This window comes from Arvicanthis niloticus, chromosome 11 (assembly GCF_011762505.2).
Source record: "Arvicanthis niloticus isolate mArvNil1 chromosome 11, mArvNil1.pat.X, whole genome shotgun sequence".
In the NCBI taxonomy this organism is placed as follows: domain Eukaryota; kingdom Metazoa; phylum Chordata; class Mammalia; order Rodentia; family Muridae; genus Arvicanthis; species Arvicanthis niloticus.
Window position 1 is genome coordinate 71,939,791 of NC_047668.1, and position 22,755 is coordinate 71,962,545.

General features: G+C 45.4%; 1 protein-coding gene across 3 annotated transcripts in view; it reads left to right on the forward strand.

Annotated features, from left to right (window-relative positions):
- Positions 1-22,755, forward strand: part of Prkce (protein kinase C epsilon) — a 486,892-nt gene that overhangs the window by 432,454 nt on the left and 31,683 nt on the right. For all 3 annotated transcript variants that reach the window (XM_076942406.1, XM_076942405.1, XM_076942408.1), the window contains one exon: positions 20,444-20,582. In XM_076942406.1, the coding sequence (XP_076798521.1) occupies positions 20,444-20,582 (139 nt within the window). The remainder of the gene's footprint in view (positions 1-20,443; positions 20,583-22,755) is intronic.

Below are 22,755 nucleotides of genomic sequence, written 5' to 3' on the forward strand. Positions count from 1 at the left end.
ACCACGGAGTATCACAGTGGTCAAGCATCAGCGTGTCTCGTGTTCCCATTGCTCCCACACTGAGGTAAACCCCAAGCCATGGCAGATGAAGACTAGTGACAGCTTCATCCTCCAGTTTCTAGGCTCTTCGGCTGGAGGCTCATTTAAGTTTCTTCTTTGGGTTTTGTCTTTTGCTTTTGCAGTTCCTTCGCTTGTAATGTAGTTAGTCTAGCAAATGGGCAGCCGTTTAAATCTGTCCGAGTAACACACAATAAATGTTTTCATGTGTTGGAGAGGTGTAGGAAAGTGGACTATTTGGACATTATTTTAGAAATGTCTTACAAAAAGGAATTAGAATTTGCCAAGCACTACTCTTGCCATAAGCGATTCAGAACCCTCCTGTTCTGTCTCCCATGGGCGTCAGAGGAAGCTTATGAAATGAGTTTTGTTGTCTCCATTTTATGGATCAGGAACCCAGGGCTCTGTGAGATTAAGTAACTGTTGTCACATGCCATTCATGGCAGAATCTGAGCAGTCTTCAGGCTCAGCTCTGTGATGTGCATCAGACTTGGAGAGCTTTGTGCTTCTGACCTTTCAGTGGCATCCTGGGGGCATCTTCATTTTTACTAGTTTTCTAAGCATCCTCAGGTCCTGATTGGCCACTAAGGACACAGTCAAAGCCCACCAAGCCTGACGAATTTAATACCTCCGCTCTATTTGGCGGAAGGAGAAAACCAATTCTTGCAGGTGTACTTCTGACCCTCCTGAGCATCCTGTAAGACATGTACAAACACATGTGCTCACACAGAAGAAGTAAATGTAGCAAATTCAGAGCTGGAGAACTGCACACTTGAGCTAAGAATTTCAAAGGTGAGCAGGGGAGCAACTGAGCAGTGAGTATCTCCTGGAACCTGGCCTTGTGGACCTTGGAAGAGGGCAGAGATTGTAGTACCAGCAGCAGCAGCTCCTGTTGATCTTTCACCACGCAGCCCAGGCAGCCAGGCATGGAGGATGCAATTTACACTTTATTTTGTGGGTGTCCCTGCCCCTATTCTAACTGTAGGATTTGGGGGGCAGTGTCTATCTTCTTAAAGTCTGGAGAGTCACCTCTAAACTGTGAGTGACAATAGGACCATGTCAGAGTTTGGAGGGAAACCATGAGCTCACTCGGAAGTCCTCAGCAAACACTGCCACTGAACATCATGACCGGTGGCTTGATCCTCATTTTGACTCTAGCCTGGACATCCGGGGTACTTCCTCTCCTTGACAGTCCAGTATGTGCTGTAGCAGCTGTCTTTCCCATGCTAACATGCACACACCATGAGAACAGCAACCTTGTTTCCAAAGGGCCAAGAACAAGTGTGTGTCACCCGATAGTTGCTCTGTAAATTCTGGACTGAATGACTCTTTCTGTATGAGAGGGAACAGGCAAATTCATCAACCATAGACAGCCTCTGTCCTAAGAGGCTCTACTGGCTCTGTCCTACCTGGATTGCAGCCAAGCTTGACTTCCTATTGGAGACCACCCGAGTCCCTGCCTGTGCCTGCCCCTTACCCCAGCCTCCCCAGGGCCTAGGGCAGACTCCATGGGTTGGCAGCCATTTAGATCGATGTTGTAAGACTCACAGGGAGTTGCTGCCATTTGGATTTATTGTTTTAATTGTTTTATAGTTTATACTTGTGCCCTGCAGTGATTTTCCACTAAATCAGAAGATATAAGTTTCTAAAAAGGAGCAGGTATGGTTGTGGGTGTTTATCTTAATAGCTAATCTCTGGCAATACATCTTCTTTGCAGTCATCAACAGATGAGAAAATTAGTGTCAAACTAAGCTCCATTATGGACTGTTAGTGTGAGAAAATGGTGGTTTTGGTTTAGCCCGACGAAAAGGCAGCACTTGACTTGCCTAGTTTTAAGGTTTCAGGAGTAATTGTTCATTGTTGTTTCCATTCCTATTATCATAAACTATCTGGTTGGTAAAAAATGCAAAATTGGGAAGGGTCCAAGAGCAAGAAGTGTAAGTCACTGAGAAGGATATTTGTTGAGTTTAAGTAATGTGTATACTGTGTATATTACATAGAATATAGATAAGGATATATAAATAATTCTGTACTATCATTACATATTAATTCTACTCTACATTACACATATAACTTACTATATATATATATGAATTTATAGCTTCTAACCTACTATACATACATATGTAATCTATCTTATTAAAAATATACTTTATGTATACCTTATTTTACAAAGAATAAAGTAGAGCCATATCCTATACAACAAGGTTTCAGTGTCAGACTACACAGACGGCAGTAGACCCATGGGAGTGTGTCACCAACGGATGTGGCAGACACCTGATTTTGTGTTAAATACATTCAATGCTGTTTGCATAAAAATGAAATTGTCTAATGGCGACTTCTCCAAACATCTCCACCAATGAGCAGTTCATAGCTGCATATATGATTAATAAATAAGACTGAGATTGAGAGTTACATACTGTCCAGACTTAGTCTTATACCACATAACTAACCATTTTATTGTACAATGATAAACATCATTATATATAAAAGTAACATATAACTCTCAATCTCTCTCTCAGATGTATATCTCTACATTTATTAATCATACTGTATATTACACATATACCTCATATTTATAATTATATGTGTATAACATGTTATATAAATAATTACTATTATTTACCTATATGGCAAAAGGCTACATTGTAACATTCAATTAAAGATCTAACTGGCTGTTTCTGCCTTCATTCCACCAAACAGGAAAAGTTTCTACTGAGAGATTGCAGACTGTACACTGGACACAGGATGGAGTGAGAAACTGGTTCACATCAGGCCACTATTTTGTCAGGGTTAAGTCAGAGAATACTTCTTAGTAGCTAAGGCCTGCTTATGTGAGCATGTGGCTATCATCAATCTTCTCCCTCCTCTACACCCTCTCCCTCCCCCTCCCTCTCCCTGTCTCTCCTCCACACTACCCCCAGGGAAGATCAGATGAACAACTTGATTTTCACTTGGTGATAGGGACCTTTTTGATTTGTAGTACAGGAGATACAATCAGGGCCGTCCAGCCTGTAACCCATGAGCCAAGTGCATCCTAAGAGATAAAACCCAACACAGATTTATAAACTTAAAACACTGAGACCTTCCTTGCTTTTTTGTTACTGTTGTTACTTTGATTGTGCGAACTTTGTGGGAGACACTGTGAGACGTTGATCACCCTTGTAAGAGCTTCCTGTGAATTCCATTTTACAAACACATGAGCGAAGGGACTTGAGATGATAGCAATGCTAGAGATACAGATACCAAGAGAGAGGTTCAGAGTTTCCTGTTGCCTGGCACATCCTCTTAGCATCCTCACCTCCTCCTCAGTTTCCAGTGAAGCGTCACTTTGGGCCATAACACTTCACATGACTTCTTTATTTTAGGGCCCAATGTTAAAGGACTCTCTTTACCAACCGTTGCTCTGAGTCACTTTGTTATCTTGCTGAGAAATGTCCATTTCATAAACCTGGCCACTTTTCTCTACTTGGTTCCACTTACCCTACATTCTAGCTTTAGTTAGAAAACTACGGAGAGATGGCTCAGTCATTAAGCACACTGACTGATCTTCCAAAACACCTGGGTTCAGTTCCCAGAATCCTCATGGTAGCTTACAACCTTCTGAAACTCTACTTCCAGAGGATCCAAAACCCTCTTCTTGCCCCTGTAGGCAGCAGACGTACGTGAGGTATCCAGACATACGTGCAAACAAAACACTCAAACATATAAAATATAACCAACTCCTAAAAGAATCAAAATAATGTACTTCATACACACAGAATCCGAACTCAGGCCTCAGGGTTGCCTAAGGACAGTAAAAGCATACATTCTGAATGTGGAACTGTGTAGCCTCCAAGTCCACCATTGTCTGAAACCTGAGGTCAGTGTTTCCCAAAACAGAGAACTGCCTTTCTCCACAGAATACAACTTACTAATATCTCACTCATACAAATGTCCTAACATTAGGCTCATTCAGCTGTGACTGCCCTAAACTCTTCTCTGAGTATATGTAGTACAAAGTTCAAGCACTGTTCTAAGAAGGTTAAAAAAAAACAAACAAAAAACAGAAACAAAAACAAGACGTGGAAGCAGTGGCCACCAGGCCTGCCCTGAGGGAGCAAGGCTCCATGACTGTTCCAACCCCAGCTCCACCTCTGTCTTCTACTCCAGCTCCACAGGACAGCTGAGGAAGTTATATTAAAGCCCCATGTATGTCACCTGAAATTCAGAACTTATTTGCAAGCTGTGCAGAAGGACCATAGATTTGGAGAAAGATGGATTGCAATGAAAAGATAAGATAGTGAAAGCAAAGTATTCAGATGGCCCCTGGGCCAGAAGCCAGGAGGCTTGGTCGGGCTGGGGCGGAGCAGTCTGGAAGAGGAATCTGTGAAGGAGAACCAACAGGGCCTGGAGAATGTGGAGCCAGTGGGTTTGTCTGAATGAGGTGTCTGCCTTCAGGACTACTCCTGCCATCTTGCACAGGTGTCACTGGGGGCCACTTGAGGCCACTTGCAATTATTGCCTTTCTTTCTTGTTTCCCTGGGGGAGTTCTGGAAATAGCCTCCTAGTTTCATATTTTGAGGTCCAGGACTCTCTTCTTTCCTAAGGCTGTTTGTTCCCTGGGCTAGCCTCGGCATGCAAAATCTCTCTTGGTCTGGAAGGATGCTTGATAAATGTATAACGTGTGCTATCACATGCTCTGCTTTGTGTCTAACCCAGGATCTCATGCATGCCATTCAGTTGTCTCCACTACTGAGATTTACCCCCAGTTTATTTACACTGGACACCCAAAACTTAGAAAGAAACAAAATTGAATAACTTTAAAGGTAGTGGTTCTCAACCTGTGGGTCACGACCCTTTTGGCAAACTTCTATCTCCAAAAAATATTTACATTATAACTCATATCAGCAAGAAGTGTACAGTTATGAAGTAGCAATGAAAAAATAATTTTATGATTGGGGGTCACCACCACATGAGCAATTGTATTAGAAGCAAGCAGCATTGGACAGGTTGGGGGCCATGCTTTAAGGACAAATGACTTTTCTTCCTAGGCCACAGCTCACTAAAGAGATCTCTGTACTCTGTCACTGACTGACCAGGTCTTTTGGTTATGCTTTGATTCAGGACTTCCAGGTGGCTCAGTCTCCCTCCCTCGCTGCTCTGTCACAAGCCCTAGTGGCTCAGTGTTGGGCTGGCTCCCATGTCTGTTTCAGCCCTTTTCTTCTAAATCCCCCACAATCTCATTTTCCCTGCAAACCTTCCCCCATAACCAGCTATTAATAGAGCCTCTGAGGTGCCTTTCCACTCAGGTGTACCTGTAGAAGTGTTGGTCTGCTCCTGACCACACTGCCAAGCCTGCACCTGTCTGGCACACAGTAAGTACCGAGTAAAATCATCAAATGGAACAGCTTGGAGTTTTATTAAGTCCCTCAGATTGTATCCTCCTTGATGAAGATAAGAAATGCCTGCCCCATCCTCTCAAGATGTGTCTTCCTCTCTTGGCCCATGTGTGGGCATGATCATAACACTGCAGGAGCATACACACACACACACACACACACACACACACACACACACTTCTGATCAGCTCAAATGCAACTCAGAGTCTACAGGCAAATACCTCCCAAAGCCAAATTAAACAAATACAAATGTGAACCTTATCTTCTTAGTTAATAAAATCTGTTTTCTGTCCCTTCAGAGGTCAGTCCATTTTCAGCTCCCTGGCCTTGAGGGAGGCCTCTGATATCCTCCAAGTAGCCTGGATGACCTCCTATTTGCAAGAAGACGTGCCTTCCCAACATTCCCGTCAACTTGTGCAGACTTACATTTGTGTTTCCTCAGCTCTTTATGGAGGTCAGGTGACCTTCAAGGGCTGACCACTCTCCTAGCATGTGGGTCTTTATGTAGCGGGACTCAGAAGATAGACACTAGCTAGTTTTGCCAGTTTGTCTCTTTTTCCTGACATAGGAGCTTGAAGGGTCATTCTCTTACTTTCCTGTCTGGGAATGCTGGCCCTTCACTGGGTCCTGCAGTCCATTTCCCCCGGAATCTAGGCATGACCCTAGAAAGGTTATTCTTGGTTCTTTTGCTGTCATGGGTCTTTCTGTGATGTTGGACTGTTGGCTAGTCTAAGAACTACACATTTCTGCGGCCTAAAAAAGGCGAAACTTGCCGCAGCTTTCTTCTAAGGGCTGTATGGCAGTATTCTGCTTGTCCTCTGTGGTGGGACCCAGCACTCTCAGTGTTCTGGCATGTTCCCAGTTCTCTCTCTACATCCCAGGATCCATCTTGAGGCCAAGACTGTATTTTCTCCCTTGGTAGCTTCAATGCCCATCACAAAACAGACTCTCATAAAACTCATATGAGGCCTAGTGAGTGAGGAATAGCTTATAGTCATACTATTAACTGACTGGCTATTAAAATGGGCTTAACAGAGGCTCTGACTGTTGCTTCATTCCAATATTCAATGAACATTAAGAACCAGGCACTTTGAAAGGCCCTAGAGTCTGAGTTGTGACCACAAGGACATAATCTTTGTTCTCACGGAGTTCATACGAGGAAAGTCATTATGTAAGCAAGCAGCATAATGACAAACTGTGAGCATTTCTGTAAAGGGAGTAACCAAGGTGCTATGGCCAACAGCTTCTGTACAAAGAATATCTCAGACCAAGTCTCATCTCTGGGAAGAGGGGGTGCTGACATGATAAAGGTCCCAAGGCAGGAAAGAGTGGCTGAGTGTGGGGAGCTATCTTGAGACCCATGTGGTCAGACAGAGGGAGAGAATAGCAGCAAGAACAAGGAGAGAGCCTGGCTTCAGAGCTTCAATTCCACACAGTCACAGAGGAACCCTGGCTGCACCGAGCCCTTCCTGAGTGACGGGGAGAAGAAGGTAGAGACTACAGGACAACTTGAATGAGCTGCCTCTGGTGATTTAATAGTTCCCAGTGATAATATGTTTAGGCGGTTTTGTGTGCTGTTTGGAAACATGGCTGCCGGGGATGGGATCTGAGAAATCGCCTCTATACTTACTTCTTATTGTATCCATTCAACCGACCATTATGGAGATGCCACATTGACCACTATGGAGATTGCGCCAGGCACTGTGGTGGCTCAGAGGCTCCTTCCCCATGAAGTGGCTCATTATGCATGAAAGACACAAACTGGGGCCAGTGCTAGGACACCGGGGACAGACATAGGAATCGTCTAAAGACATTTATGTCTCCTGTTTTGATTTTGAGGGGACATGGTAAATTATGATGCCAGGGACCAGACTGATGAAGGTAACAGAGGGTCCCCACAGCACCCAGTACCCTGAGTTCTTAGGATACTATTGAAGAATATAAGCAGAACACAGCCTCATCTGATTTGCATTTGTTTTGTTTTTAAATGTGTACCTACAAAGATCTCCCAAGAGGAGATGGCAGCATTTAGTGTACAACAGTTAGGTTTGAAGGTTCAAGCCTCACAGGTTCTGGATACCCGCGCATCCTAACATTGTAGACTAGAGGGATGCAGCTAGTCTAGCCATCTCATATCACCTCATGTTTGGTCAGGGAAGCAACTTGTTTGACATCTCTGTCCTTGGATCTAGTCTGTACATTGGACCTCAAGTAGCCGTTTTGATAAGTACATGGTGACATGTACTTGATTGGTGACATGACAAGGGGTGGGGTACTAGATATAAATGTCATGATGGGCCTTGGAGCCTCTTCCCATGCAGGAGATGCAAATACCCATTCTCCATCAACAGAGGTCAGGAAATTAATTACCCAGCAAAAGCTAAGCATGCACTTTACTTGCTGTGAAGTTGTATTTTGGGTTTTGTGTGTATATGTGTGTGTTGTTACATGCGAATGCAAGTTCCCAAGAACATTAGAAGATGGAGCCAGGTCCTTTGGAACTGAAGTGACATGAGGTGGGAGTCACCTGCTATGGATATTGAGAACCCAACTTGGGTCCTCTCCAAAAGAAGTATGGGCTTTTACCCACTGAACCATCTATCAGCCCCTTGCTATGGGTTTGTAAGAATCAACCTGCTCGCCATGTAATCAGATAAGTTATTCTTAATTCCCAGGTACACCCCTAGGTTATTTGTCTTGGCTATGAACCAGCATGCTGTTTGACACCTTGAGTTTTTAGCTGTCACAATAGTAACTGAAGGTCTGCTCTCTCTCTCTCTCTGGTTTTTCGAGACAGGGTTTCTCTGTGTAGCCCTGGCTGTCCTGGAACTCACTCTGTAGACTAGGCTGGCCTCGAACTCAGAAATCCGCCTGCCTCTGCCTCCCAAGTGCTGGGATTAAAAGCATGCACCACCACCGCCCGGCCAAGTCTGCTCTCTCTAGATAAGTCTATGTGGTGAAAATACCCTTGTCTGGCTTATCAGTCCCATCTTATAAATGTGTTTCCATGAGGCAAAAGCAACCACTGGGTGGTGGCGGCAGTTCTCTCTGTCCCACAAAAGGGCAAAGTGTGGACACACTGACTTCTTCTCAGGCAACAAAGCAAAGTGGTTAAGCACATGGAAGTGGTTTCCTGCCACCTGTGTGTTAGGGATCAGTTAAAAAATTCTCCTCAGACCCCTTTTTTTCCTCAACTAGAAAAATGCAGATAATAGTCCTTCCTGGAGGGTGTGGTAGTACACACATCTAGTCCCAGCCAGCTGCAAAGGCTGAGGTGGGAGGAACTCAGGAGTCTGAGATCAGCCTGGGCAATACATCAAAATAATAACAACAAAAGCAATAACCTTCAAGTTCGCAAGGTGGGGATAAATAAAAATTAGATGTTAAGACTTAACATCGAGAATAACATAAAAGCATTTAGAGATAATCTCTTTAAAAGGCAATTATGGCTGGGAGGGCAGTGATGTCGAGGGCCTTGCCAGATCTCAGAATTCAAAGCCAGCTTAGTCTACAGAGGGAGTTCCAGGTCAGCCAGAGATGTACAGAGAAACCTTGACTCAAGAAAACAAAATGTAGATAGATAGATAGATAGATAGATAGATAGATAGATAGATAGACAGACAGATGTATAGAAGATGGATAGATGGATAGATGGATAGATGGATGGACGAACAGACAGATACATGGTAGTTATTAGGGCCAGGAAATAGTTCAGTGGTTAACAGTACTGTCTGCTCTTGCAGAAGACCTGAATTTGATTCCCAGCGCCCACATGGTAGCTCATTGCAGTCTGTAACTCTAGTTCCAGAGGATCCAAAGCTGCTTCTGGGCTCTGTGGGTACCAGGTATACATTCAATGTACATACATGCATGTAGGCAAAACATTCCAACACATAAAATATAAATCTTATTTTTTAAGAGACAGTGATGGCTAGAGAGATGGTTCAGTTGATAAACTGAGTCTGATACACCCACAATCCATGTAAAGTAATGGGTACATGGTGCTGCAAACCTATAACCATGTAACTGCTAAGACAATAGGATCTCTGAGGCTTGCTGACTCTAAATTTCATGAGAGACCCTGTCTCAAAAATACCAAGTGGAGAGTTACTGAAGAACCCCGAATGCTGGTGTCTGCTTTCTACACTCAAAGGCACTCGTGCACACACACTCCTCCCTGGCACTCATGTGCACGTGCACTGCTCCCTCCCCCTCCCCCCCTCCCACAAGGCAGCTCTTTTGATTTTAAATGAATTTTTCTGAAATAAGGTAGATTTTCCTGTGATTAACACAGAATGAAACGTTAAATCATTCCACCCAGGCTTCATACTTCAGTATGCTTTTGTTTATGATGATAAGAGCTACCCCTCACTTGCCTCCCTGCGTGGCCTCATGTGGCCTTTGAGTGACTGAGCATTCTTCAAAGAGAGGCTGGGTTCTTGCCACAGAGGATTCCGGGCAGATGATACCAGCCAGTCATTAGCGTTTGCTACAGTAGCCCAGGGCGTTTGACTAGAGGGCTGTTTGACTCCTCGGAGAAAGATTGCCTTTCTCCTGAGCAGATTGTGAAACATGGAGGTGTTTGGAAACCTGTGCCAGGGGCGTTTCCATCCCATCTGAATAACCAGTCAACCCCAAATAAGCAGTTTCTGCACCACCTGCCTCAAGAATCTGTTCTCTGATGATCCAAATTCTGACATCCCTGGAGTCATTTTTCTGATCTCTTAACTTAAGTAAATGCAAGAGTTTCCTGTCATCTCTGTGGTGTGGAGGCCTAAGCTCTATAGAACAAACATTCGAGGGAGTGAAGCATCCAAACACAGCTCCCAGTTTACAGGGTTTCAGGACAAGCACAAACATTGTTCCCATTTTATTTTCTGGTCTATTAAGTCTCAGATACTAGACATGTTCTAGGTACCATGCGGTTTATAGAAGGAATATGGTCTGAGTTTTACTCTTGGGGAAGTTGCCACCAAAGTAGAAGAACTATGTCCCAAATGGGAAATGTGACAACCTTGGGGCATTGTGAAGAGGAACTCGGACATCTCTGAGTAGCAGCTGCACTTGTGGGCCTGGCTCACCCCTCAGCTGTGACTTACATCCACTCTCACCAAGACCCCCCGGAGATCCCTATGTGGCCACACGGGCTGGACTCTCATCATCTCAAAGATGATGGTAGTCTGAGACGTTTGCTCTTGTCAATCCTGCCTGTTAAACCCATGCCCCTCACTCCCAGGTCTGTCCTCCGATCCCCAACACACACACACACACACACACACACACACACACACACACACACTTTTACTCTCTTTCCAGCAGAGGCAGAGACAGAAAGACTCTAGGGCTTGCTTGAAGTTTTCTCACTGGGTTAGGTGGAAACCCCCCCCCCTCCATACCTTATATGACTTATGACTTATACAAAATAAGGTGAAATGAATACTTTCTTTGATAAATAAGAATGGCTATGGAATCACAGTGACTTCCCTTACCTTAGCTGGAATATGTATTTTTGATTTTGATTTAAAGACCCCTGGGAAAGAGCTTTCTCAAACCATCCTTCAGTCTCAGCAGCAAAACACCAATTAACATACAAGGTAAGGAATCCACAAAGATCCTTTAAGCTGCTCCCCCACCCAGCTAGGAAGCAGCAGAGTTAGGATTCAGGTCCAGAACTGTCTCCCTTCATACTTAATGAGCAGAAACAGAAGTCAGGGCCCACTCAGCATCTTGCCTCACAGCATAGAGAACTAATAACTTCTGTTCATAAACTATCATACAGGTATCTGATACTCATACAGCCAGTGGGGGATACAAGGGTACAATTCACAAAAGTCTTACTTCAAATCATCCTGGATGTTACTAGTGCTTTCTACAGTTGGGTCTTGTCATATGAAAAGTATCTCCCGGCAGCTGTCACTCACAGGGAGAACATACCTAGCCTGCCAAAGGTCCTAGATCCCACCCCTAGCATCATAAAAGAGAAGGAATAATAATAAATAAATAATGATGATGATGATGAGTAAAACCAACATGTGAAGCTGGAGAGGGGGCCCAGTGATTGACAGCTCTTTCAGAGGACGCAGTTCAGTTCCCTAGTACTCACATCAAGTGGCTTACAACCAATATTGACTCTAACTCTAGGGGATCCAATGCCCTGTTTTGTCTCTGCAGACACAACACTCACATGGAAAAACCTACACACCCTTACACACACACACACACACACACACACACACACACACACACACTCCTCCTCCTCCCACCCCTTTACTGTTTTTTTGTTTTGTTTGTTTGTTTTCTAGACAAAGTTTCTCTATGTGGCCCTGACTGTCCTGGAACTCACTCTGTAGACCAGGCTAGCCTCAGTCTCAGAGATCTGCTTGCCTTTGTTTCACAAGTGCTAGGTTAAAGGCATGCTTCTTTAAAGGCTAGCCATTTCCTGGCTAACAAAATCAAACATCTTTAAAAACCTCATATTATCTGTACTTTTTTGAGACAGAGTCTCACTATGAAACCCTAGCTGGCATGGAATTCATTATGTAAACCAGACAGCCACAAACTCACAGAGATCTGCCTGCCTCTGGTTCCCAAGTGCCAGGATCCAAGGCGTGTGCCACCGTGCCTGGCTGAGGAGTACTTTTGTTAAAGCTACAACATGACCTTGTCTTGTTTCATCATCAGACAGATGCCTGATACTAAGAGATCCACATGCTAACTTTCAGTATTAATACCAGTCTCTAGCTACCTCACAGCAAGCATATTTTAGGGGGCCCTCCCCACTTTCCCACCTCACTAAATATATTTGTAACAAATATATTTGTTTTAGAAGTCAGGTTCCACCCCTTCACCCCAAACTAACTGCTAGATTTTATTTTGTTTTTCTCATAAGATGGGCTTTCTGGGGTTTTTAAGTACATGGTTTGGGAATTTCCTCTCTTGACATCCTTTGTTTTTTCTGGAAGAAGTCTGTGCTCATGCCCCAGGGGAGCCTTGGATATGCCATCCTGCCTCTAAAGTAGCCTGTCCCTGTCATCAGCTCTGACCTCTCAGGCCCTATGGCTCCCTTCTCACCACAGCCTTCTTTTCCCAGCCCAAAGGAATGTGCTCTGTATCACAAATGGAATCCAACTCGTCTTACGTTCTCCATAAAGGTGATCACAGTTACCATCTGTGGAGCTCAGACGAGTTACCCCTTCTGACCCTCACTTTCCCCATCTGCTTTCAAAGGTGGGTTTGATGGTGCCAGACATTACCAGGGTAAGTCAGCCAGGATTCCTGTCTCCCAATGATAAAATAGATACTCCAGGCCAATCTATGTATTCTGTTGTTTGGCTGAATGATCTGAGTTGTGCCAGCTCAGAGCCATGACTGGATCATGGTCAGTGTGACTTCCACTAGAACGATGGTTGTCAGCTAGAAGCCTTACAAGGGACATCTGGATGTCTGGAGACATCTTTGGCTATGCTAAGCAAAGAAAATTAGTAACAACATTTAACACTAGGACCAGGAATGATGCTAAACATTTGGCAGTTCCCAGGATAGCCAGCACAACAGAGTTCTTTCTCAAAGGCCAAGGCTGAGAAATCCTGAATAAGATTGGGACTGAGGACCTGCTCTTCTCCTGTTGTCCACAACCAATATTCTTGTGGCCCTCTGACCAGCCAGGGAAAAGAGTGAGGCTCCTGAGAAGTCCTCACAAGTCTTTAGTCTAGTGTAGAGGGAAAGTAAATCATCTTGGAGGCCAAAGGCTATATCTACGAATTCTGCCTAAGGAACACTTCTTGGAATGACTCTCCTAGACTCAAAGGCTCTGAAGGTGCTTAGGACCAACAGTATCTGTTCTAATTAATGAATATGTGTGTGCCATGTGTGTTCATATGCCCAAGGAAGCCAGAAGTACAAGTCTGGAGCTAGATAGACTTACAGGCATTTGGGAGCTGTCTGATATGGGTACTGGGGTCTGAACTTGGGTCCTCCAAAAGAACAAGCACTGCTAACTATTGAGCCATCTTTCCAGTCCCAAGATCACCCAGATTATTTAGTGTTGCTCCTGAGATTCTAGTCTATGTAGAGTCAGACAAGAGAGATGAGCCAAAAACTCACACTGAGAAGGAAGGGATGGTGTGATCCTTAGCTGTGGATGATCTGAAAAGTCCAGAAGAGCCGGGCGGGTGGTGGCGCACGCCTTTAATTCCAGCACTTGGGAGGCGGCAGATTTCTGAGTTCGAGGCCAGCCTGGTCTACAGAGTGAGTTCCAGGACAGCCAGGGCTATACAGAGAAACCCTGTCTCGAAAAAAAGAAAAGAAAAGAAAAGAAAAGTCCAGAAGAATCCATGGGAAAACTTCTTAACAAAAAGTAAGAGAATTCAATATAGTAGAAAGATACAATGGAAAGAATCACCTTGTCTATGGAAAGACTGAAAATATAAAACAGTAGCTTGTGTTTTTCAGTAGTAGTAAGTTTGGGCACAGTTACACAACAACATGACACAGCAGCAGCTATGCTTTGATCAGATCCATGGTTCTGTCTTTGTCGTCTGTGAGTCATCCAGCCATTCCTAGGGCTTGTTCCTTGTCTTGATGGTTAAAAGTGGCTGCTAGCACCATGATGATAGCCTCATGCAGGACAGGAGAGAAGAAGAGGAGAGAAAAGGCCCCGCACGTGTGATTGGCTAAAACTTAATCACACATCTATACTCAGCTCCAAAGGAGGCTTTGAATTTTAGTTTATAACCGTGCAGCTTTAAAAACAAAAGCAACGTTCACTTCCTAAGGAAGTGAGGGTATTTTGGGACAATCAGCAACCTTCCATAAAATGTAGCAGGAAAGGCTCCGGATCTGTGCAAGAGAATCACTAAAGGGCACAAATAAGATTTGAACAAATGGAAAGACAGAGTTATTGGCCAAGAAGATTCAACATCATAAACTTTCAATTCTCCCCAAGTTAATTTATAACTTTAAACATGTTCCCAATAAAAACAGCACCAGGATTTAAAAATATATACAAACAGACAATTCTAAAGTTCATATGGAAAAATAAGCAAGAATCTGAGAGCTAAGAAATTTTGAAACCAGTCACAACAAGTATTAAAAACGTATTATAAATCTACAATAACTAAAGAGCATGCTGTAGAAAGGTGTTAAGGACAGAGGTGCAGTAAAGACTCCATTTGCATGTGGGAATTTCCCATTCAATGGGGAAAAATGACTACTAAACACAGGGTTGCTTCCAGATCCCTGGGAACAAAGAGAGGTGGAGGAGTATCTTAAACTCTTGTCAGAATAAATAAGTACCCCACAGATTTATGTTTGTACAATGAAAGTAGAACAAGAGGGGAAACCATTAGCAGAATACATATACTACATGAAAATGAAAACAAGATTTTCAACCTAAGACACGGAATCCAAAACCAGTAAAACTAAATATCCACTCGATTATGTAAAAATAAATATTAGTAAAAATTCCATGAGCCACAACCAAAATCAAATAAAATCAAATGATAATCAAATGATAATCCTGCACCAAGTCTGGGTCCTTAGGGGAGCGAGCTCCTGGGAATCAGTACCAATTGCCACAGTGAAGAGAAGTGTACATGCACATAGATACACACACACACACACACACACACACACACGCACACGCACACGCACACGCACGCGCGCGCGCGCGCACACCCCTCTACTGCTCCTTCTTAAACATGAAAGCAAATGCTGAAGCTTCTTCAGAAATGTAGGAATGTTCTGAGATTCTGTTCAAACCTAGCTTGGCAGCATAGCATGTCAGCAAAAATGACGAGAGGCGGGAGCTGTCATTGTTGCCAATGGAAGGTTAGAAGTTTAGCCTCTAAGGAGGACAGCTAGGTGATTCCCTCTAAAGGGAAAACATGAATGACTTTAGCAACACATTGAGTAAGTAAAGGTTATCACATTGATTGATCTATAAGGAAAAGGGGACAACTAAAGGTCTTATTCTGAAACAGTTTCCTTAGTCCTTTAAACATGAAAAATGTCCCAAACTATGGATGTGTGCTTGTGTTGGAGGATGGAAAAGATAAGGTCGGTACCTGGGCCCTTGTCTTTCTGAAAAACTATTGGTCAAGTTAGCTAAATACTTGTTTTGTGTTAAGCTGGGTACTGAGTACCTGGGAGTTCTCCAGGAAGAAAGACTCACCTCTGCCTCCCCCACCCCTCCTCTGCCCCAAAGCTGGACCACTGAGAAGGCAGAGCTGGGCATCATCCCTCCCAACCCTCCTCCCTCCCAGAGGCCTACAGACTCCTATTGGTTCATCTAAACATCACTAAAAGCTGCAGGTGAGAGACTCCTGGCAGGCCTGGGGAAGTGGAAAGCCAGGGGTCTGAGGGAGACATTGCTGGAGAGGAGAAAGAAGGAAACCAGGGAGATAACCCTGTCCTTCACTCTTCCTCCCAGTATCCCTTTTTCCTCCTCCTCATGGTAAGGACATCCCCTCTTCCCTTAGCAGGCATGGCCTGGCTTCCTTGAGGATCTTGTCTGCTAAGACCCCACCCCCATCCCCAACACACACACACACACACACACACACACACACACACACACACACACACACACACTGCTTCTCCTGACAACCCTGTACTAGACAAGCTTGGCCCATAGGGATGGACACTTTGTGATGAGACTGAAGATCTCCAGAGAAATGGCCTTGTAACAGCAGCCAGGCTGGCTCCCAGGGATTGTCTAAAACTTCTGTCCCAAAAGAAAGCAGTCACTCACTGTTCCTGTGTTTGGTTTTGTGTGCAAAGTTAAGAGCTCTCAAAGATTCAGATATCAGAGTGGGGATGGGAGGAAGTAGCCAAAGGTAGGACTCCATACATCAGTGGCTACAGGGTGGGAAGGAGTGTTTTGGATAAGGCCAATCCAGGTCATAGCCAAGGGCGCCTGTAGGACTTGCTCATATCCGACAGCAGCTGGGTCAACTTCTTCCCCAGGGAGAAGAGAGGTCAGGAAGCAAAGAGGCCAGGGAGGAGTGGACTAGAGAAAGAAGAACAGGAGGCAGAAAGAAATGAGGGGCTGTCCCTAACTATCCAGAAACCTATGAGAAGGAGGGGTGATGCCTGGCCATAGAGCCTAGACTACTCCACCTGGCAACCTGAGTCAGATCAGAGCCAGGCTCGTGCTGACTTGAGATATTTGGACTCATGACATATTGCTATTACCCACAGACAGCACCTTGCTCAACCCATATCAGAGAAGCTTCTTTTTGCAGAGAAGAATTAAAACAAAGGCCAGGCAGTGGTGCATGCCTTTAATCCCAGCACTTGGGAGGCAGAGGTAGGTGGTCCTCTGAGTTCGAGGCCAGCCTGGTCTATAGAGCAAGTTCTAGGACAGCAAGGGTTATGCAGAGAAACCGTCTTGTACACGCACATACAGAATTAACTCGGAGGCTCGCTGTTGACACTGGAGTGCTAGAGAGTGAGAGGTATTGGAAACTCAGTTTTAAATGAGATGTCATCACACCTCCCCCCCCCCCCCCCACCTCCCAGGGCTCAGGAATCTATGTGGGAAAGGAGGCAGGAAGATTTTAAGACTCAGAAGTGATGGGTGACTCCAAGACAATAGTGTCCCCTAGTAACAACAGGACTGATGCATGTGTGAACTCAGAGACTGTAGCAGCATGTGCAAGACTTACACAGGGCCAGCACGGAGACGAGGAAGTGGACATGGGGTGCCAACCGTACACAATATGTTGTCTGGAGTTGATGCCCACTGGCAAACAGTTTCTGTTGGAGTGTCACTGAATGTATCATCCACACTCCAGGTCTGGTCTCATGCCCAGAAGCATCTGGCCAACATAAAAGGATTTTAATGCTATTTTTGTAGATTTTTGGTTTCATTTTTTTTTTTCCTTTAGGGCTTTTTTTTTTTTTTTTTTTTTGAGATGGTAAATTTAGGAGGGTAGGGAAAAGCATGATCAAAATGCATTGTATGAAAAAAGGATTTAGTTAAAGGAGCTCTAAGACCCATCTATGGCCCAACAAAAGTTTTAAGGGGTGCTTAGAGAGCAGGTCCTCTGGTGTGTTATCTGGTTAAGATGGTGGCTGTCCCTGGAAGGGTTGGAAGGCAGAGGCGGAGAGCACAGGGCTGAGATAGCAGCTTTGGGTACAGGAGACCCTGGTCGCCTAAGGAAATCACTTTCCTCCTCCCCTGCTTGGTCTCTTATGTCTATAAGGGTAACCTTAGCTGTACAGCGTGCTCTTCTGAACTCATGTTCCAAGCAAGAACAGCAGATTTGGTCCCCCAGGTGGGCAGGTGAACTCAGTCTTGAACAGAAGCATCACTTTTACTGTTTTTACAGTCCTTGCAAACTTTGTGACTGTCATCTCGACCTTGTAAAGGCATCTCTGGGTACTTCAGCATGGAGGAATATCTACCTTGGCTACATGCCCAAGTTCCCAGTAACAACATTTCTGCAAAGGGACAGTCAGGGGCCCCAGGTCTCTCCAACTTAAATCTCGTGTGACAGATGTGAAAGGGTGAGGCAGACAGGTTCACCTTTCACACCCTCCATTGCATTGATCCTACAAACAAGTGCACAGCGTGTGGTCCCGAGCTCACAGGGGACCAGGCCAGCAAGGTCGCTTTTAGCAGGGCTACGCCACAGCCAGTGATGAAACCCTGGCAGCCTGGATCCCAACCCAGCATTCATCCCTGCTTTCCCACCTCAGCCAGAGCCAAGCCTTGCCCTCTCTGGGTGCCAGAGCTGGGGTCGGGCTAGCCGCAGTGGCCCAGCTGTTAGGGCTCACTGTTCCTTCTGTAACTCGGGAGCATTTGCTTAGGGCAGCACTTTTCTATGTGATTTCTTTTTTCTCAAGGAATCTCAGCTGTAAGCAGAAACAGGGTCACAGATACAATGCAGGCAGGTCCAGAAGCACTTCCTGCCCCACCTCCCCTCCAATCTGAGTCCCATGGGATGCCAGGCGCTCAAGTTCAGATGCCAGCAAGCACATGAGCATGGTCCTTTTTGACCTCTGCTTGTATGGAAAGAGGCCTTCTTTGCAAAGCTCACCTCAATAGCCCAGAATAGCAGCAGAAGAAGGCACAGGGTGGATGGTTACACCAACCACATAGTCTAGATTTCTCTACAGAGCCAGGACTGGGGTTTGCAGGGGTAGTGGGAAAAAATTATTATTTTCTAGAATCCTGGCTTCTAGAAAAGAAATCTTAGAACTTTGGAGTGTTAAAATAGGCCTCAAAAAAACCACCTTGATTGAGGCTGGCCTACTCCTATGACTCTCACCTCTCCTATGCGGGGCTGTTGGCTCTTTCGTGGGTCCTGTTGGGCTGTGTTGTGGATCCCACATGTCTGCCACAGCTCAGGGAGGCAGAAATGCAGGAATTCACTGAGTTCACTCCACAAGGTGCTGGGTGGACGCTGGGCTGTGAAGCCTCTGGGGCTCTGCCCAGGCGTGGAGAGGTCTCAGCCTGAAGTCCCACGAGGGCAGGGCTCTTGAGTAGGGGTCTCCAGGAAGATAGGGCTGACCCAGGAGACGGGTGGTCTCTGTCCTTGGGCTCTCAGATGCCTCTGGGAGCCTCGGAAGAACCGAGACACGAGGGCATACGGGCTGGACCTGCCCACAGCCGAGAGGGGCAAGAGGGAGAGCTCTGGCAGTGCCTCCCTTGCAGGGTGAGAGACTCTTGGTTACTGGCACTCGCTTGGCTGGGTCACTGGCTCAGCCAGCTTGCTTGAGTTGGCAGGGCTCCATGGCTGGAACATAGAGAAGTCCTCCACGGGAGATTAGACAACGGCTTGATAGTTGAAGACCTTCTCCACGATTCCCCACAGCAGGGCCCCAAAGACACGAGGAAGTCCATGGTTTTAAAAGGTTTACTGTCATGGCAGAAAGTGGATGAGCTGTACCCCTCTCCCCCCCCACACACACACACCCGTTTCTCAAGGCAGACCTGAGTTATATAGGGAGGGAGGAGGGAAGAGGGCCTGGTAAGAAATGCTTAATTGACTACGCCCTCTGGCCTTTAGGTATCTCATTAATATGGAGATCTCTCAAGGCCCTGAGGCCTGTAGTCACGCCCTCTACCTGTGAAGGGGCTGGTAGGGGCGTTCATTGCCCTACATGCCTGAAAGGTGGATCAATGGAGGTCTTTGGCTGCCTGTCAGGAACCTGGGGTCTGTGTGATGAAATGTATGCCGTCCATTGAGGGTCTCTGGCCATCTCTAGCCAGTGCTCTACCAGAAACCAAGCTATTATTTCACAGTCCCACACTTCTATACAGAAACATCTGGATCTAGATTATTTCTCTCGCTTGCTACACCAGGAGATTAACCTTGCACAGGCACTATACTCCTGCAGGCAGGGCTCAGTCCCCCTTGGCATGGATTTCAAATCCTTCTTCCCTGCATCTCAGACTCTTTGAGGTTAGCTCTAACACAGCTGTCTTGTCTCACTATCCTCAGGAACCCTGGTCTCTTTCCCTTTGCCTCCACCTCCCTGTCTCCTTTGATTGCCCTCTTCATGGTCTGTCCAAATGCTAGCTTCAACCCAACCCTGAGAGCTGCTGCTGTTGGTTATACATCAACAGATGCTGGTTACTCCAGCCATCCATTATCTCCCCCTTTCAAATCCAGTAGCTTGAACTCTTGTGGGTTTTTCTGTTCCAGTGATGCTGTATGTATGTGAACCTGAATCCCCTGAGCTAGTTAACTTGTGAAGGATGGAGGACAGGGAAGACCTACTCCTTTCTCACAGAAGAATCTAAACACTATGGGTTCTAACCTTAATATGGCCCTGGTGCTCTGGAGGATCCTGTCTTTTGCTGAGGAGTTGTAAGTACTGTTGAAGGTTGACCAGCTGGGAGATGGTCCTAGACTGAGGTTAGTTGAGGCAGATTATAACCTACTCCAAGATTCCCTTTACTGGAGATTTCCCTAGGGTGTATGCATCTCTCTAACTCAAGAAAGACCCTGTTGTGTGTATGAGGCTAACCATGTGGCCTTTTACCTGTGTTGCAGGGATTTGAAACTGGACAACATCCTTCTAGATGCTGAAGGTCACTGCAAGCTGGCTGACTTTGGGATGTGCAAGGAAGGGATTCTGAATGGTGTGACAACTACCACCTTCTGTGGGACTCCTGACTATATAGCTCCAGAGGTAAGGCCTGTGTGCAGTTAGCTTCTCTCTTAGTGTCAGAGAAGAGGCGACAGCCCAATATTATGCATTTGGGGGTCATTCAAGGATGCTAAGAGAAGGCTCTGCAAAAGCAGGATGCATTCTCGGAGTAAGAAACAGGAAGGGAAATGGTTTTCTGTAAGGATGGAGTGATAGTGAGGATGGACTGATGAGCTGAGACTGACTGGCTAGTCTCCATGGTTGAGTGAGTCCTTGTTAAGTATCATGCATCCATCCTAGTCCTGAACCACCAGCGCTTGGACTAAAGAAGTTGGTTTACTTGCAGGAGAGTTTTCACTTCTTTCTAATCAGAACACTGAAAGTCCACTGAAGGGGCAGCAAGTGCCTCTGGATGTCAAATTCACAGCAAAACCAGGGATGCCTTGCCATTTCCACTGAGGTAGCAAGTCTACAGCATAGGCCCACACATAGAACAAGAGGACAGTGTAAGCAAAGGTCAGAGGTGCCTACTGTGAGCTTTACCAGGGGATTGCCAGTGTGAAAGTTGAGTCACCATGATATGACCATTTGTCTTGTGTTCTTCCAGAACAGTCTGACCCAAACTGAGAGATTCTTAGCATGGATGCATCAGACTTAGCCATATAGTCACACAGACACTTAATTAAATGTCTTCAATGGTTTTGAGACACATGAGATGGGAGCAAGGTACCAATCCCATTAAGCATTGCCCGTGTGCAGAAGCCTCCTTCCACAGGACATTATTTGAGCACCTACCAGACAAAGTTCCATGGGGCTGGAGTTGACTGAGGCTCTGGCTGCTTTTATACAGAGCTTTTGGTCTAGACAGAGTGACACAGAAATAAGCAGAGCAGTGCTGCCTAAAATAGGACAGTGTCCCAGGTTATGGGAAGGCTTCATGGAGCTTCCAAGACTGGGATGCTGACGGCAAAGAATGCACTTTAGGTTTGCTTTAACCCTAGGGATGAGGAGAGCATTGTTGAAAACAAGAAGGATCAGAGTGGGAGCCATACAGAGAAGGAAAGCCCATTTCTCTAGGCTGTGAATGCTCTCAAGGCAGGATCTGAGTTTCTAATCTGGGTACTACCAGGATCCAACGTCAGGTTCTAAAGAATGGTCTTTTGACTGACTGAGTGACTGACTGACTGAGTGAGTGAGTGAGTGAATGAACGAATGAGTGGAAACTTAAACAACACAGCTAGAGAGCTGGCATGATGGCTCAGCAAGTAAAAGCATGTGTAGCATGGGCCTGACAGCTGGAGTTCGAGCCCTGGAACATACTCAAGGTGGGATGAGAGCGCCAATGGCTAAGAGTTGTTTCTTGGCGTCCACATGTGTACCATGTAACATGTGACCTCTACACACATACACACATACACACACACACACACACCACTCTAATAAAATAAAACACATTTTAAAAATAGTATAAATAGAGCAAATGGTTTGTTAGTGCTTATAATAATGAACAAAATTAAGACTCAGGAGCCAGGAATATGACCTCAATCCCATAGGATCTATGAACCTGCTAAGGGTTTCATTGGAGGAGAGTCTTTATCACGTCCATGCTGAGAAGAAGGCAGGCCACCAGAGTACACATCAACAGGCTGAGCAGAGCCTTCACAGTGCACACCTAGCAACCATGTAAACCAAGCCTAAGGTACAAGACTGTAATCCCAGCACTCAGGAGGTAGAAGCACGAGACTGAGAAGTTCAAGGTCACCCTCAGCTGCATAGCAAGCCTGCAGCTACCCGAGGTTCCCAAGACCCTGTGTCACAAAATATTTAAAATATTCTGATCTTCGTGAACTTGAACTGGACAGCTGGAGAATGGAATTGTTTACATTGCATATTTCTCTCTTGGTCCCTGGGAGTGATATTGTTAGATATCATTTCCCTGTATTTGTCTTCTAGAGTTAGTGCTGCTTTTCCAGAACCTTCCATATTATCCTGTTTGCTTGAGCTGATGGTGAAGATAGAACACCTGTTGGGTTCACTCATATAAGTGGGCCGTGGTAGCCCTTTAATGGCCTCTGACTTGGAATCTGAGCCTATGTGTCTTTGACCTAAAATTCTTATACTTCCTCTATAGGACACTTGTATAAAGGTCTTTTAAGTGCACAGAGAAGAATTCATTCTCTTTTTTATGTAGCCACTTATACCTTGATTATACTGT